The sequence below is a fragment of the Pyrus communis genome, chromosome 2, assembly GCF_963583255.1.
Source record: "Pyrus communis chromosome 2, drPyrComm1.1, whole genome shotgun sequence".
In the NCBI taxonomy this organism is placed as follows: Eukaryota; Viridiplantae; Streptophyta; class Magnoliopsida; order Rosales; family Rosaceae; genus Pyrus; species Pyrus communis.
Window position 1 is genome coordinate 23,098,519 of NC_084804.1, and position 14,684 is coordinate 23,113,202.

At 37.2% G+C, this 14,684-nt stretch overlaps 2 protein-coding genes across 5 annotated transcripts; both read right to left on the reverse strand.

Moving 5' to 3' along the window:
* Positions 1-4,174: 4,174 nt before the first annotated feature.
* LOC137726347 (uncharacterized) lies at positions 4,175-7,176 on the reverse strand. The gene is made up of 4 exons (XM_068465264.1): positions 6,856-7,176; positions 5,384-5,815; positions 4,755-5,021; positions 4,175-4,460 (listed from the first exon to the last, which is right to left on the reverse strand). Exons 1-3 carry the CDS (start codon positions 6,961-6,963, stop codon positions 4,779-4,781), a joined length of 783 nt encoding a protein of 260 aa, XP_068321365.1. The 5' UTR covers positions 6,964-7,176; the 3' UTR covers positions 4,175-4,460; positions 4,755-4,778.
* Positions 7,177-9,631: 2,455 nt separating this feature from the next.
* On the reverse strand, positions 9,632-14,601 carry LOC137725528 (probable N-acetyl-gamma-glutamyl-phosphate reductase, chloroplastic). Of its 4 annotated transcripts, none has more exons than XM_068464247.1 (14): positions 14,400-14,600; positions 14,094-14,234; positions 13,770-13,877; positions 13,548-13,634; positions 13,399-13,449; positions 13,215-13,286; positions 12,780-12,899; positions 12,521-12,581; positions 12,339-12,419; positions 12,037-12,116; positions 11,852-11,941; positions 10,458-10,586; positions 10,182-10,334; positions 9,632-9,847 (listed from the first exon to the last, which is right to left on the reverse strand). In XM_068464247.1, the coding sequence occupies exons 1-13, from the start codon at positions 14,451-14,453 to the stop codon at positions 10,227-10,229; spliced, it is 1,182 nt and encodes a 393-aa protein (XP_068320348.1). In that variant the 5' UTR covers positions 14,454-14,600; the 3' UTR covers positions 9,632-9,847; positions 10,182-10,226. The 4 variants fall into 4 exon arrangements, with proteins under 4 accessions (XP_068320348.1, XP_068320351.1, XP_068320350.1 ...); XM_068464249.1 differs by having other exon boundaries at positions 9,643-9,847; positions 10,220-10,334; positions 14,400-14,601; XM_068464248.1 differs by having other exon boundaries at positions 9,643-9,847; positions 10,205-10,334; positions 14,400-14,601.
* Between the last annotated feature and the right edge of the window lie 83 nt (positions 14,602-14,684).

Here is a 14,684-nt window from a genome sequence, read left to right on the forward strand (position 1 = left end):
GTATGAACGTTTAGGTCCTCTTCTCTTCCTCGTTGTTGTAGCATATGGTTCTAAGGATAGTTGGTTTGGGGGAATGGAAGTGTGGAATGGAGTGAGGAGTGATGGAAATGGAAAGATGGTTTTTGGATTACAAGGGAACTCACGGCAAAGAGAAGGAATGGAAGTGTTTGTGGTGTGTTGTGTATGAAAATGAGATGTGAATGAATGAATGAATGCAAGGGTATTTATAGGAGTAGTGGAGGGAACATATGGCTATGTCATTTGTAGGTGAAGTAGGTGGATGTTGTAGGTGAAGTAGGTGGATGTTGTAGGTGAAGTGGATGTTGTAGGTGAAGTAGGTGGATGTTGTAGGTGAAGTAGGTGGATGATATGTTAAGTGATAAGTGATAAGTGATATGATATGTGGTTATGATATGATAAGTGGTTAAGTGGTGATGATAAGTGATAAGTGATTAAGTGATATGATATGTGGTGATGATAAGTGATAAGTGCATGTGGGTTAACTAATGAAGGAAATGCATGTGCAATGACAATGTGTTAGAATGGATGTGTGTTATGCATGGCATGATTGGGATTAGGAAAGGTTTAAATGTCCTAAAACTAAAGAGAACAAGGTTCCAACACTTTGGCTCCAATTAGGTCTTCAATTTCGTCCAACACTTTGGCTTCAAGCATAAGCTATCCGTCCTTAGCCCAAAAGTGCTCCAAAAGTCTCCAAAATGCATCTTTTTGCTCTTTTAGCCCTTTGGACCTACAAACACACGAAAATAGCTTAAAGTACTAAAATAACTAAAGAAACATAACGTAAATGTACGAGAACAAGCCATTTAAGTCGCATAAATATGCTCCTATCAATAGCTTGAGAGACTAAAAGGGAGAGAGGGCTAGAGAGAGCAAGACGGTGATGAACATGGTACGGAAAGAACATAGTGAAAAGTGATAGAAAAAAAAATGATGATGTAGAGAACCTCTAGGTTCTAGAAAGCTATTGGGAACCTTTTTCAGTGTAAAAAAATGCACCAATATTTTCCAATGGTGCCAGCCAACCTTGTTTTCCCAATATCAATGTTCTATAACCCGTGTCACCATGACAAGTATTATTTTCATATATCAATATGCTCATTGCCACATGGGTCCTATTACGAATTTAGAATAAATCTCAAATCTTTACAATTATGAAAAATAAAACTATATATAATTTTAATAGTTTAAGTTTGCTGTGTCAATTCTTACTCAGTGATTGAATGGTTTCGATTTGCATAGTGAGTTTTCATTATGTAAAGGAATTAGTGATTTTTCAATGGAATTAGTGAAGGTTGGAAGGTGTGAAAGCTACAATTGGTGTTACAGTTTGTAACAACTTCGGTGAATATAGCGTTTTATGCTGTGAATATTGTCACAACACTATTGTGTAACAAAATGAGAAATAAATGGTTGAGTGATAGCTTGGTTGTTTACATTAAGAGGTGTGTTTTTACTTTTATTGATAATGAGCTTGTTATGCGACGTTTTCAAGACTTGAAAACTCGCTGGCAACAATTGTAACTTGTTTATTGATGCATTATGAACAAAATTAATACTTTCTATTATCTAAAAGAATTTTGTTGTCTATATTTTTTCAGAACCTTTTTACTATTTTAAAGTTCGCCCCTCCCCTCCACTATTTCTAGCTTCACCACTTTGTGGAGGTGCTTAAATGGATTAAAAATGATGGCAACCAAGACAATTTTGGTGAAGCAAGTAAGTTATTCCATGACATACAAAATTTTGATTTGTGTTTCACCTTTTTCTGATAGGACTTATATTGGGAATTACAAATGAGTTATCACAAACATTACAAAAGAAAGATCAAGATATTGTGAATGAGATTGCGTTAGTGGAAGTATGCAAGCAAAGACTACAATCCTTGAGAGATGATGACTTTGAGAACTTGCTTGACGATGTACAAAAGTTTTGTGATGAACATGATATTATCGTTCCTAACATGGAGGATTTGCATTTCGTACCTGAAAAATCAAGGCGTAAAGCTTCAAGAATCACAAAGTTTCATTACTATCGTGTGGACCTCTATCTTTAAGTCCTTGATATGCAACTAAAGGAATTGAATGATCGCTTCAATAAGGTAAACACCGAGTTGCTTCTTTATATTGTATGTATGAGTCCGGTGAATAATTATACATCTTTTGACAAGGCAAAAATTGTTCGTTTAGCTTAACTTTATCCTTAAGATTTTGATCGTATGGACCTCATGAATCTTCCAATTCAACTTGACAATTACATTCATGATATGAAGATGCATAGTGAGTTTCAATCATTGAGATGAATTAGTGATCTTGCAAAGGAGTTGATGAAGACCAGGAGTTGTGCAAGCTATATGTTAGCGTATAAGCTTCTTACATTGCTTTTGGGGTTACCAGTTGCAACCACTTTGGAGCAGAGAGTTTTTTCTACAATGAATATTGTGAAAACACCATTGTGCAATAAAATGGGAGATCAATGGTTGAGAGCTAGTATGCTTGTTTACATTGAGAGAGATGTATTTGCTTCTACTGATAGTGCGCCTATTATGCAACATTTTAATGACATGAAATCTCACCGACAACAATTGTAATTGGGTTTGTATTGATAAATTATGGAAGACATTACTATATAAAAGGATTGTTGCCATTCTTTTGAACATTATAATCTTTTAAGTTCACCCCTCCCCTTGACAATTCCTGGCTTCACCATTGCAACACCCTGCTTCATACCTTCAGGGTCCCACTAAAGGATTTGTGTTAAGGCATCTCTGTCGAAGCACAAAAGTTTCTTTCCAACCAAAAGGCCAATCACAAAAAGACATGTGTCAACATCATAATAAATCTCAGAGTCCCACATTGACCGTAGATGAAAGTTGGAGACTCTCCTTAACTATTAAAGAAGATAATTCTCTTACAATTAATCCATAATATCATTATTGTACTTAAACTCGTCATTAGAACTGACGAATGATGATTACGCATGAATTTATGTATTGTGTCAATTGTTCACTATTAATGAGAACTCTTCTACCCCGTGGATGTAGCCCAACTTAGGGTGAACCACGTACATCCTGTGTTTGCTTCCCTACCTCTCTCTTTACATGTTGACCTACACTTCATGACTGGAGCAACCGGGCAAAGGTCAAAAACTTAACACTTTACGTTGTTCTTATGAAATCTCACTAATTTTGTGCATCAACAAGCTCATCATTTTTAGGTTTTGTGCAGTATAAATAGGTGCGTTTAACAGACCCAAATCGCCAAAACGTAGAGCCCGTAGACGTGCGAAATAGAGGTTGAGGAAATCCTTTAACAGAAAAGTTGCATTGATCCATTCATTCAGCAACTAAACATATAGCTTGCATTACTAGGAGTTGAGGTTTCGATTCATTCCCAATCTTCTCAAGCTATTGATGTTCGATTGAGAAGATTAGTGCCATTGTTGAATCTAGAAACTCTGCAGCTCAAAGAAATGAGAAGGTTTGAGAAAAGTAACATTGGTCCATTCATTAAGTAATTGAGGTTATAGCTCAGAGTCTCTCAATCTGTAAAAGTTTGATTGAGAATATTTGTGCTATAATTGAACCCTCAAGCTACATATCATTTGAGTCACATTTGTTGTGTTAGTGCCACAAGTGAAGAAACTCAACCTTGAGTTGCCGTTCCTGTGAAGACTCAACATCGATCCCCCTTGAAGAATTTCGTGTTTTCTTTCTTTCCAACAATACATTAAACACATATCGAATTGTGGTATAAAATTGCTATATCCTGCCCAATACATTGCGTGTATAATTAAAGGAGTATAGTCAGGCATAAATTGCTTAATACATTGCGTAACATTGGATTAAGAATGTGCAATTACGGCAATTATGGCAATGGTATATCAAGAGCCACTCAAGTTATTAGATTGAAGCCGGCAATTATTACTCAAACCCAATTGAACAAAGTTGTTCAGATTGGACAAAAAGTGACAGACAGAAATATAGGATTTTCTTTTTACTCGGTCATGCATGACTTCTATAGGTCCGAAGCATGTGTAAGATCCTATACCACGACCCAACTTCAAACAATTTCCATAATTTTGGAATCAATGGTATATTGTAAACTCGATGATTTCTGTTTAAATATGTCCTACTCTAGGGAACACTTGTATGAAGACAAACAATCACAACACAGAGCTTCAACAATCTGTATATCATGTATCAATAATTTTCTGACATACTTAAAATTAAATTTCTCCTTAGCTACTCGAAACCTGCACGCCTTCCTCTCCCGACCAAACAAAAGAAATAGAAATGAGAGTTACAAAGGTTTCCTAAATAGGCAAAATGTGTAGCAGTTACCAAGACCACCAAAGGCATCCCAAGAACCGCTCATTATATCTCCAAATCGATGCCACTTCCACCTTTGAGTAATTTCTTTCAACGGAGAAAATTTCATCTATATTATATAGGAAAAAAAAATTTAAAGGGTCACGCAAAGCAAGGAAGCAAAAACATACGGGTCACTGACATGAAAAAAACGATTAACTGGAAGGTGGTGAATTAATGATTACATGAAGAGTTAAATCACTTTACTAACTAAACAAAAGAAGAAAGCCTCGAGGAAATGTGGGAGATGTATAACTATTATATGGAGGAGAACACCTACTCTACATCGTATGGTATAGACTATTATGAACAGTGAACAGAGTAAACACTCAAAAAAGAAAACCTAGAAAAAGTGAACAAATACCTGGTGCAGTTTTGGACGCACGAACTAGAGCTTATTTGGCTCAACTTCAGACCGACTGTCACTTTCAGCATGTTGTGATGGTGCCATTCTCAATGCCTTTTGAGGTCTTCTGTACCACAAAAACGCAAGCCATAATGTCCTCAACAAACCCCCATTAGCAAAGTGTGGGATTAATATTCTCCCCCAAAATGGGTAATATGGACCCGGCAATTTGAGCAGTGTGAAGAAAATTGCCATAAGAATCAGATGCCAGGGAACTTCTGCATCCTGACAATTAAAACCAGACAATAAGAACCGTTCCAATAGAATGAACTCACAGAAGAAAATTGCAGGACACCTAAGACAACTAATATTGAAAAATGAAGAAACCCTCCAAGTGCTTTACTCCATTATCAAGATATGCAGCAATTCTAAGCGAGGGTATAGAAATGCGAGTCAGGAAAAGTATGTTGTAGTCACCAATCATTCCTAAAGATCGCCTTTTTTCCTTATTTAAAAAATTTCTAACGATCTTCTGAATACGATTTAATCAACAGAGTAAGCCATATTCCTGAAAAAACCCACCCCAACTTTGTACTTGTTCAAATCTTTCTGCCTATGCGTAGGAGATTTAAGCAAGGTAACTTTACCTTAAGACGTGGAGAAGCATCCAGTGCTGCCAGTTTAAAGACTTCAGCAATAGCCATTCCAATGAGGACAGGAATAGGAATGAAAAACAACTTCCTTTCATGAGCACAGTAAGACATTTCACTAAGCGAGGAAACTGCAAATAGAGGTACACACAAGTACTTGACAACTGCTAGTATAAGGTCTATGATGAGTTGAACAAAGTTTTGTGCTGCTCTTTTCCAAGGGAAGCTCTTGACAGGTTGTGGAGAACTTTCCCACACTTGTCTTGCTTTATCAATCAGCTGATCAAATTTCATCTTCCCTGAGTCATCTGACTGTCCTGCAGTCATATTTATCGCATGCAAGATATTGTGCCGAGAATTTGAACGCAGCCCATAAGGCTTAAAACTCTGACCAAAGGCATGTATTTCATTACACTGTGCCAAACCCATCTACAATGAAATGAAATGAAACTTGTTAACTGAAAATGCTACTCGACCCAATCCAACTAAACTCCATCTAACAAAAATCTATACACCAAACTAGTTTCAACATTCATTAGGGAAAGTTAATGACTAGAAACAATGTATTGCCAAATTCAATAATTCCTAATTTTGATACATCAGATGTTTGGAGGTTTCTGAATTTATTCCATTAGCAAGCACAAAACGTCTCTCTTAGATCATAACATGCTTGTGCTGACAAAAATGGAAACATTTTTTTATACAAGCGATATTAGGGAAGGACTGAGGACTGAGGAGGGAATCAAGCTCAGGACCTCATGTGCGAGGGTGAATGTTTCAGGTTTCTTTATACAAGCAATACTATGGAGGAGGGAATCGAGCTCAGGACCACGTGTGCCAGGGTGAATGCTCCGCCTTTTTTTATACAAGTGATACTGGGGGGGGGGGGGGGGGGGGGGGGGGAGAGGATATCGAGCTCAGGACCTCATGTGCAAGGGTGAATGCTTCAGATTTGTATAGCGATAATAAGGGAGGAGGGAATCGAGCTCAGGACCTCATGTGTGAGGGTTAATGCTTTGGGTTTGTTTATACAAGCAATATTAGGTGAGGGGAAAAGCATGCTCGAACTCACATGCAAGGATAAATGCTCTTAACCATGCTCGAACTCACATGTAAGGATAAATGCTCTTAACCATGCTCGAACTCACATGCAAAGATAAATGCTCTTAACCAACGGCGCTACAAACCTCTTGCAAAAAATAGACCCATTTTATACAATTCTTTACCCCAATTGACCAAACATATCAACACAAACTAACAACAGCAAAGCCTTATACCACTAAATGAGATCGGCTATATGAATCATAGAACGTCATTGCGCTTGGTTATATCAACACAAACTAAGAGAATAAATTAAATAAAATAAAAATTCACATACAAATTCTAGAAACCCATTTCCTAATATTCAAAATCAAGAATTTTTCATTTTTAAGAAGGGGCAGAAAGGGAAGAGAAATTACAAAACCTACCTTGAGCCCATGGGAAGAAGGAGAAGGGTGAGGCCCGAACGCCATTTTAGTGGAGGATTGGAGGTGGGAGGACGCAGATAACAAGTGAGACGGATAAAGGGTCGCCATTGCTGCTTCCGATGCTCGAGCAATGTCCAGAGAACTAAAACATAAATAAAATTACAATTTGGTGATAATTTCTTTGATTCGAAACGCCACGGATGGTTTGGTAAAGGAGGATAAGATGCTGAAGAAACGCTTCGATGTTAAGAGCGATTTGCAGACTGTCTCTTGGGTGAGGAAGGGTTTAAGAGGAATAAAGCCAGGATCCGGTACTGACGCCGCATGGTAAGCGTGGTGCCCACTATGCCTTCGAGTTCGAGGCCGGCAGTTAATGGGCCTCTCACGGGCCCCGTTTGCAAGCTATGAGTGAGTTTATCATGGACTTTTTACCCACATTCCTTTAAATGGACTTTTACAAAGTCTTTGATATTTTTTAACAAATGATATTATCTACCACTTAGTACTACGGTCTAGTGGTATATCTTTTAATTGTAAGTGAGAGACCTTAGGTTTGATTCTCATCAAAAGGTAAATTTAAACCACATTATTGCTAGTCCATTATAAGACTAAACTCACCCCTCTCCCTTAGTGTAGATAATATCGTGTGTTAAAAAATAAAAATAAAAATAAAAATAAAAAAACAATATTATCCGCACTAAGACCATCTCTAATCTTTGGAGTAAAACCTAGAATTTTTAGTCCTGAAAATTTAGGTTTTAACCTAGAAATAGCTTTTCTGCTCCAATCCTTCTGCCTTAAAATTTTAGCCCCAAATTATTAAAAAAATGAATTTAGGCTAATTTTTTTAATTAACTTTAAAAAAAAATATATGTAGATATCCTAAATTAATTTTATGAACATTTTAACCTAAAAATATTTAAATTCCAATAAATATTGAAAACTCACTAAATCAACACATGAAACTCATGAAACACTATGGAAGAATATGAAACACATGACATAAATGTATAAACACAAAACACATGAAACAAAAATGGGAACAAAGGTTTTGGAAGGTGGTAGAAAGAAAAATTGGAAGAATTGTAGGAGAAAAGTGAGTTTTGTGTGGATGTTTGAACAAATACATAGGTATTTATAGAGTTTTTGGGTGAATTATGAGTTAAATATTTTTTTTAAATTATTTTTGTCGTTTTGATTTAAATTTGAGCAGTTAGATCTTTTTTTATATGGTTAGATTTGATCATATTAAATATCAGCAGTTGAATTCAATGAAATTATAAACATAAAGCAAATATACATCTGGACCACTGGTCCATTTGAATTAGTCATTGGATTAGGCAAAAGAACCGTTAGGCTCCTTCTTCTTGCAGACAAGCGGCCAACATGGCCACATGGAAGACCTACTGGGTGAGGGGGGGGTGCCACGCATGCTCGGGTCCTTGCCTGGCGGGTGAGCTTTAATTGCCCTTTCTCACTCTCACATGTGCGCTCCACCACAAATTTTTTGGGGCCACCAGCCAGCTTTTCTTTGACCTACCATACTACTAGGGAAGTATGGCGTTGTCTCAAGGGATACCGAGAATCCATGAAGAGAAAGATTAGTTTGTCATCAATGGATGACGGGAATACCTCTTATTTCAATTTAAAAAAAAAAGTTAATAGAACTTTTTCGTTAAACTATTGTCATTTTTCATTACTAAAATTGGTATTGTGAGAGTGAGACACAAAGATGAAGCATAAGGAAGGTAAGACACGGTAAAATATAGGTACAAAATGCACATAAGGTGCTTAGATAAATAAGCCTAAAATCAGAATTCCACCAGGGCTACAGCAGGAGAAAGCATAAGGACCGCATTGTCGAAAGCATTCCAATTACGAAAAACTCGGTGCGTTTGTTGCACCGGACTAAATCGGACTGGACTAACTTTAGGGATTAAGCTGGACTGGCTTAGACTAGACTAAGCTGGACTAACTTAGTGAAGCGTTTGGTGTAATATCGGATTAAGAACTAAAATAATAATATTTAATTCTATCTTTTACATTTTTTTCTTTTTCTTTTTTCTTTTACCTTTCTAGAGCACCCTTTCTCTCTAGAATGCTCTCCATTTTTTCCTCCTTCCCGTCCAACTGCCTCTGTCTCTCTCTTTTTACTTTCTCCCTCATCACCATTCTTTTTCACCACTTTCTCCCTCATCTTCAAATTCCATTTTTTTTTCATTAATTCTCAACAAAAGCTTCTGATTTGTCATATGGGTTTTTTTTTTTTTTTCCTAAACATTTCACAAGCTTTTGAATTTCATTTGGGTTTTGGCAGATTGGTATTTTTTGTCTTCTGGGTTTTAGCTGGCATCGTGGAGTTTGCCGACGATGTCCTGGCGGATGAAGGTGATGGTTGAGAACGATATTGGGAGTTGACGAAGTCGAGGATCTGAACAGAGGAGAAGCACTGCCTTTTGACAACGAGCTCGACGATAAACTAGAGATGTGCACAGGAAAAGCAGATATGAGGTCTCATAATTCTGGGTTCTGGGCAAGGAGAGAGGGAGAGAGTAGGAGAGAGTGAAACAAAGAGCGGAGAAAGGAGGACGGGCAGGAAGTCACCCTCGCGATTTTCTCTGGGCTTACGAGTCCGCCCAATTTCGAGAATCCTGGTTAAGACCTCGTAAGGAGGTGTTTAATCCAAGCGAATCCCACCTAATCTCATTAAACCAAATCCTACAGCAGACCAAACAAGGGACTATAGTCCAGTCCTCCTTAATCCTATCAAACAAACGGGCCCTATAGTTCTTCGGAGTACAGGATACTCTAGATTACAAGCCAATCGCTTTTTTAATTAAACCCAGAAATTAAACGAAAATCGGCATTAAAAAAACTGAATCAGAAAAATTAAAATTTGAAATTGAAATCTGTAATACTAGAGGTAACCAAAGCAAAGTCCTAGAAATAGTCATGCAGCTCCTGCAAACAGCTTTTCTACACTTTTAACTACCTGCAACAATCAATGGAATGAAACTTATCAGCCAAGGTAATGTAGAAGCCCAAATACAATCCTAAGAAAAACAGATAAACATTCCGTCTCGGGTTATATGAATGAGGAAATGAAGGTCAAGATATTCTCAATAGTGAGATGTATTTTTTTGGACTGACAATGAACGATAAACAACAGAGCCTGCCCGACGTTGTGATGGTCTTATACAATAAAGATGTCACGGGGGGGGAGCAAGCGAAAATGGTGATCATATTATAAAGTTGATCGATCGTATTTACGCAAAAGAGACGCTACTAGGATAACAGCAACCAAAATGGCACAAGAGCTAAAGCACCTAGTTTAGACTCGTCTGCTTACTCATGTGTGATGAACTTATATGCTAAGGAAACAAGGGCTGATAAAGAAGCCCTGTGTTTTCTGGAAATCCCATCATCACATTAAGATTCTGTAAGGCTTGACCTGAAGCTCCCTTCACAAGATTATCTATCTGCAACAACAAATTCAAAAGCTTGGCTGTCATGTCAACCGATAACAAAATACGTCCAGAGACTCGCATGGAACTTGGAAGCAGAAATTTTCAAAAGGCAAAGACGGGGAACATAAAACATACAACAGAAATTATTATTGCTCTCCCAGGAATTCTATCAGGAAAGACATTGATGAAACAATAGTTGGATCCTCGAGTATTATGAGTGCGAGGAACAGCTCCTTCCTCCAACACAACTACAAATTCTTCATCCTGAAAAAGGGAAATAGGTTTGTTAAGATTAAGGATAACAACAGTTTCATCCATCGCACCAACACAAGTAGAGAAAAACACATATGATATAGGCATCTAAGCAATATGAACACAAGAATAATGTGCTTCCCACTGCCAACGCTACACTGCAGGGAGATTAAGGGCCACAAGATATGTATGACATGTTTTATTAAAGGGTTTTATCACATTTGATCCCTCAAATTGAACTTTTCAATCAAAATGGTACCTGAAACTGAAAATCAGTACTTGAAAATGGGTGTTGCACATGCACATCAATTTGGTCCTCCCTTACCATTCTGTTATGTATTATGTTAGTGTTCTGATGTGTCATACGTGTGGGGCCCACAAGTCTAAAAGTACGATTCCAACTAGATTATATAAAAATAATCATAAATAATTTGTATTTTTTAAACTTCTAAATCTATAAAAACAGAAAAATAAATGAAAAAAGAAAAATGAGGGGTTGCTGAAGCAATGTAGACGCAATGAAATTTGATCCAATTCAAATCAAATTGACATAATAAACATGAACTGCTCCATCTGACCTGCATCTCAATATAAACAAGAAGTTGCAGAAGCAGCAGTGCAACACCACTAGTCCTTGATTCATTGTCTTCTGTTGTCATCAACTCTGAATTAGAAGACAGCTCACCACCACCACTGCCTCAGCCGAAACCTCAATCGGCTGGCCTACCCAGGGCCAATCAACATGGAACTTATGAGGATGCAGACGGTGGTGATGGGGATATGTTAGGGATTCTTTGGAAAGTGATGAATCTTTTGGGGAAAGAGAGGAAGCAGAGAGAGTTTTTGGAATGAGAATGAAGGTTGTGTGTTTGAAGAACACGACCACATTTTGGCTCCTGGCACATATTGAGAAGAGCTTGGACAGATACATGATAGCATATTCAGAGAACGAAAAAGATGAGGTCAAACTTTCTGCTTTGTTTTTTAACTTTTGAAACGCTTTTTCTTAAAAATAATTTTTTGACTTGTGGGCCCCACATGTATGCCACGCCAGTACACAAACAGAATAAATAACAGAATCGTAACGGAAGGACCAAATTGATGTGCAACATGCATTTTAAGGGACCAAATAGTTCGATTTTCAATTTCAACGACCATTTTAATCGAAAGTTCAATTTCAGGGACCAAATGTGATACAAACGTTTTTATTCACGCCAATTATTAGAGATGGATGCAATAAGTGGCCAAGCAGCAGAAGAAAAAGTAAAGCAGTATACCTCATAGGATAACTTGAGGTGTTGGTGCAAGTCCTTGAAATTTAGCCCTGGAGCCAGTTCCACATAGATAGTGGATTGCATGCCACGACTCTAAATGACAAAGTACAATAGTGCCTAATCCTTTGTTAGCAAAGAATGAATTGGAAAATATGGATTCTCTAAATGCATATGGGGGTAGTAGTTACCATTGGCATTAGATGTGGAGTAAAACTAACAGTTACTTTTGAACTTGCAGCATCAGATAGTCCCTGCTCAATTTCCGGAACTGCATTTCACAAAAATGATGATCCAGGTCACTACCTAATGTAAGTAATTAAATAAAAACACACATATGACCTCTAGTGTTTAAAGTTTCTACCTCTTCATAAATTGATGGCAATCATTCCACAAATAAATAACTTTATATAAGTACCAAGAATATCTACTGCTTGTTTTTCTTCTGTCAGACAAGTTAAAATATAAAATTTGTATAAATTCAAAATCTTACCATGACGGTGACGAGTAACACCATAAGAATATATGCCCTCGGCTATTTCAGTGTACAAGTTTGCCTCCTTGGCACCACGCCCTGCACGATTAAGCAGGTTTTACAAGTCAACAATGGAGCACTTTGAGTATATAGGGTAAAATTTTGCATGGAAATGTTATAAACTACAATCAAATCCTAACCTGCTCCGCTAACACCAGACTTTGAGTCAATAATAATATTTTTAGGTTCAATGAGATTGGCCTGTGAGAAAAATGCATTAGGAGAACGATAAGGCATACTTGATTATGGTTTCTATTTCAGAGAGTGACACTCTCCTGTCTGTATATAGGTTTATATTTCAGCCACATTGTCACATCTTAAACAGGGAGTGAATTGACCTCGAGCACATATTTCATAAGAACATGTAATTTTCTGAGAACTTAAATATATAACACACACCTTTATCAATGGAACAAGTGGAAGTTGAACAGAAGTTGGATAACAACCAGGGTTAGCAACTAGGCGTGCACCTTTTATCTCCTCCCTCAAAATCTCTGTCAAACCATAGACAACTTCTTTCTGAATCCAAGAAGATAGCCACTTTTTAAAATTAGCAGAGCAATAAGTTCCAAGAAATAAGAGCAAGATGGTGCCTGCGTTTTATAGGTATATACATTTTCTACAAATCCAAAATGCACATTATGACAACAAATTAATTATGTCAGATTTTATTTTATTTTTTTTTTAAATTTTTTTTTTTTATCAAAGTTGAGGTTTCAATTTATTCCAAGAGTATTGGTTGGTGGACCTTTTTTTTTTTTTTTTTTTTTTTTGAGAAGATGGTGGACTTAATAATTCCATACAAGTTTTGATATGAAGAGGAGACTATCTTACCTGCAACTCTGGCGCTCTGTGTACCTGACCATACCATTCTTCATACTCCGAGATGTCTCGTAGACGGAAGTCCTGAAAACACCATCACATAAACATTAAAATGAGAAAGTTTGGAAGCTTTTAAGATACAGTAGAATGCCAACAAACAAATTCCAAAAGCAATGCAAGGTTATCCCATGCATACAGCAGACAGGTCAACAATCTTTAAACTCTTGGGAAGGCCTTTGATAATTTCCTGCAATTGAAACAATAAACAAGTGCATGTTAGGAATTGAGGACCAGATGCAGTAAAATGAGAAAAGATTGACACTACAGAGGAAAGGAAAAAACAACTTGTGTGGTTCCATGTGGTAAACAACAAAAAACAGCATCCACATCAGAAAAATCAGCATCCTTGATAGCAACCATTTTTGGTAGATCCTGCCAACACAAAAAGAGAATGATAGCTACTAAAGAATTGCCCCAGCCATTAAGGCTCCATTCAATATGCCAATCATATCTTAATTTAAGTCTTTGGTCCTAAGAGAAAACACATTAATCATAACAAAAACTTACTTGAGAAACTAGATGCGGAAACACCGACCCTATTGACTGTCCAGCTTTTCTATCAGCAGTCATCAAGGTAATGCCAAAGTGAGGATGGTTTGCAAGGAGCCGAACAATCTTCCAAAATGAAAGATAATCCCAGTTCATTGCAGGGCAGTAAAAAGTATCTCATTATCTTCCCCAATTCAATTCAATATATTGAGTTAGTACTACGGTCTGGTCTAGTGGTATTCTTATGTTGTGAGGTTTAGCCAACTTTCCACTCCTCAAGTAGATAATATCGAATTTATTCGAAAAAAAGAGGAAACAACTGATTAAGAAAGGGGTTTATACCTCAGAACCAGTGTAACCACTGGCTCCAAGAACACCAAGGCGAACTTCTTTTTCTGCTTTCTGGGTCTTTGTACTCACGGAACATTTAACAAACACCTTCTTCGCATTCCACGTATCGGCCTTCGAACTGCTCACCCCGTCCTGCAATTTCGAAACTTTATCAATAAACTTCAACTTCTTCGAAGAAAGAGACTCAATCCAACAAATCAAAGTTTCTAAATTCACTGAAATTTTACAATGCAGGGTGTAAATGGGCATTTTTTCTGAGAAAACAGACAGACAGCTAGTAGTATAAGGAGTACAGACCTTGCGGAGGCACCCGGTTGGGGAAAAAATGGAGCTGAAAGTCGCAGTGGTCATTCTTCTATCAGAAAGTTGCAAAAGCAGCAGCCTTGAAGGATTAAATGATCAAAGGAATGCGAAACCACCAAAAGGGCTTTTCTCTTTTCTTTTATCGGCAGCCAAGAGAAAGTACTTTTTTTTTTTTTTAATCAGTGACTGAACAGAAAGAGGACAAAAGAAAAGTACCCAAATACACAGCACAAGAGATGGTGTAAGTTTGGAAGGGTTTTAAAATAGAAAATTTTAATG

Bases quoted from the DNA above. Each gene is read 5' to 3' on its own strand.
- LOC137725528 (XM_068464247.1), bottom strand. From the start codon at position 14,453: ATGACCACTGCGACTTTCAGCTCCATTTTTTCCCCAACCGGGTGCCTC. The intron at 12,117-12,338 runs GTAAGATTTTGA...TGTGAAATGCAG, and splicing joins TGTTACTCGTCACCGTCATG to TTCCGGAAATTGAGCAGGGA. The intron at 10,587-11,851 runs GTATACTGCTTT...TCCCTTTTTCAG, and splicing joins ACCTCAAGTTATCCTATGAG to GATGAAGAATTTGTAGTTGT.
- LOC137726347 (XM_068465264.1), bottom strand. From the start codon at position 6,963: ATGGCGACCCTTTATCCGTCTCACTTGTTATCTGCGTCCTCCCACCTC. The intron at 5,816-6,855 runs GTAGGTTTTGTA...ATTTCATTGTAG, and splicing joins CTTCTTCCCATGGGCTCAAG to ATGGGTTTGGCACAGTGTAA. The intron at 5,022-5,383 runs GTAAAGTTACCT...TTTAATTGTCAG, and splicing joins ATGCTTCTCCACGTCTTAAG to GATGCAGAAGTTCCCTGGCA.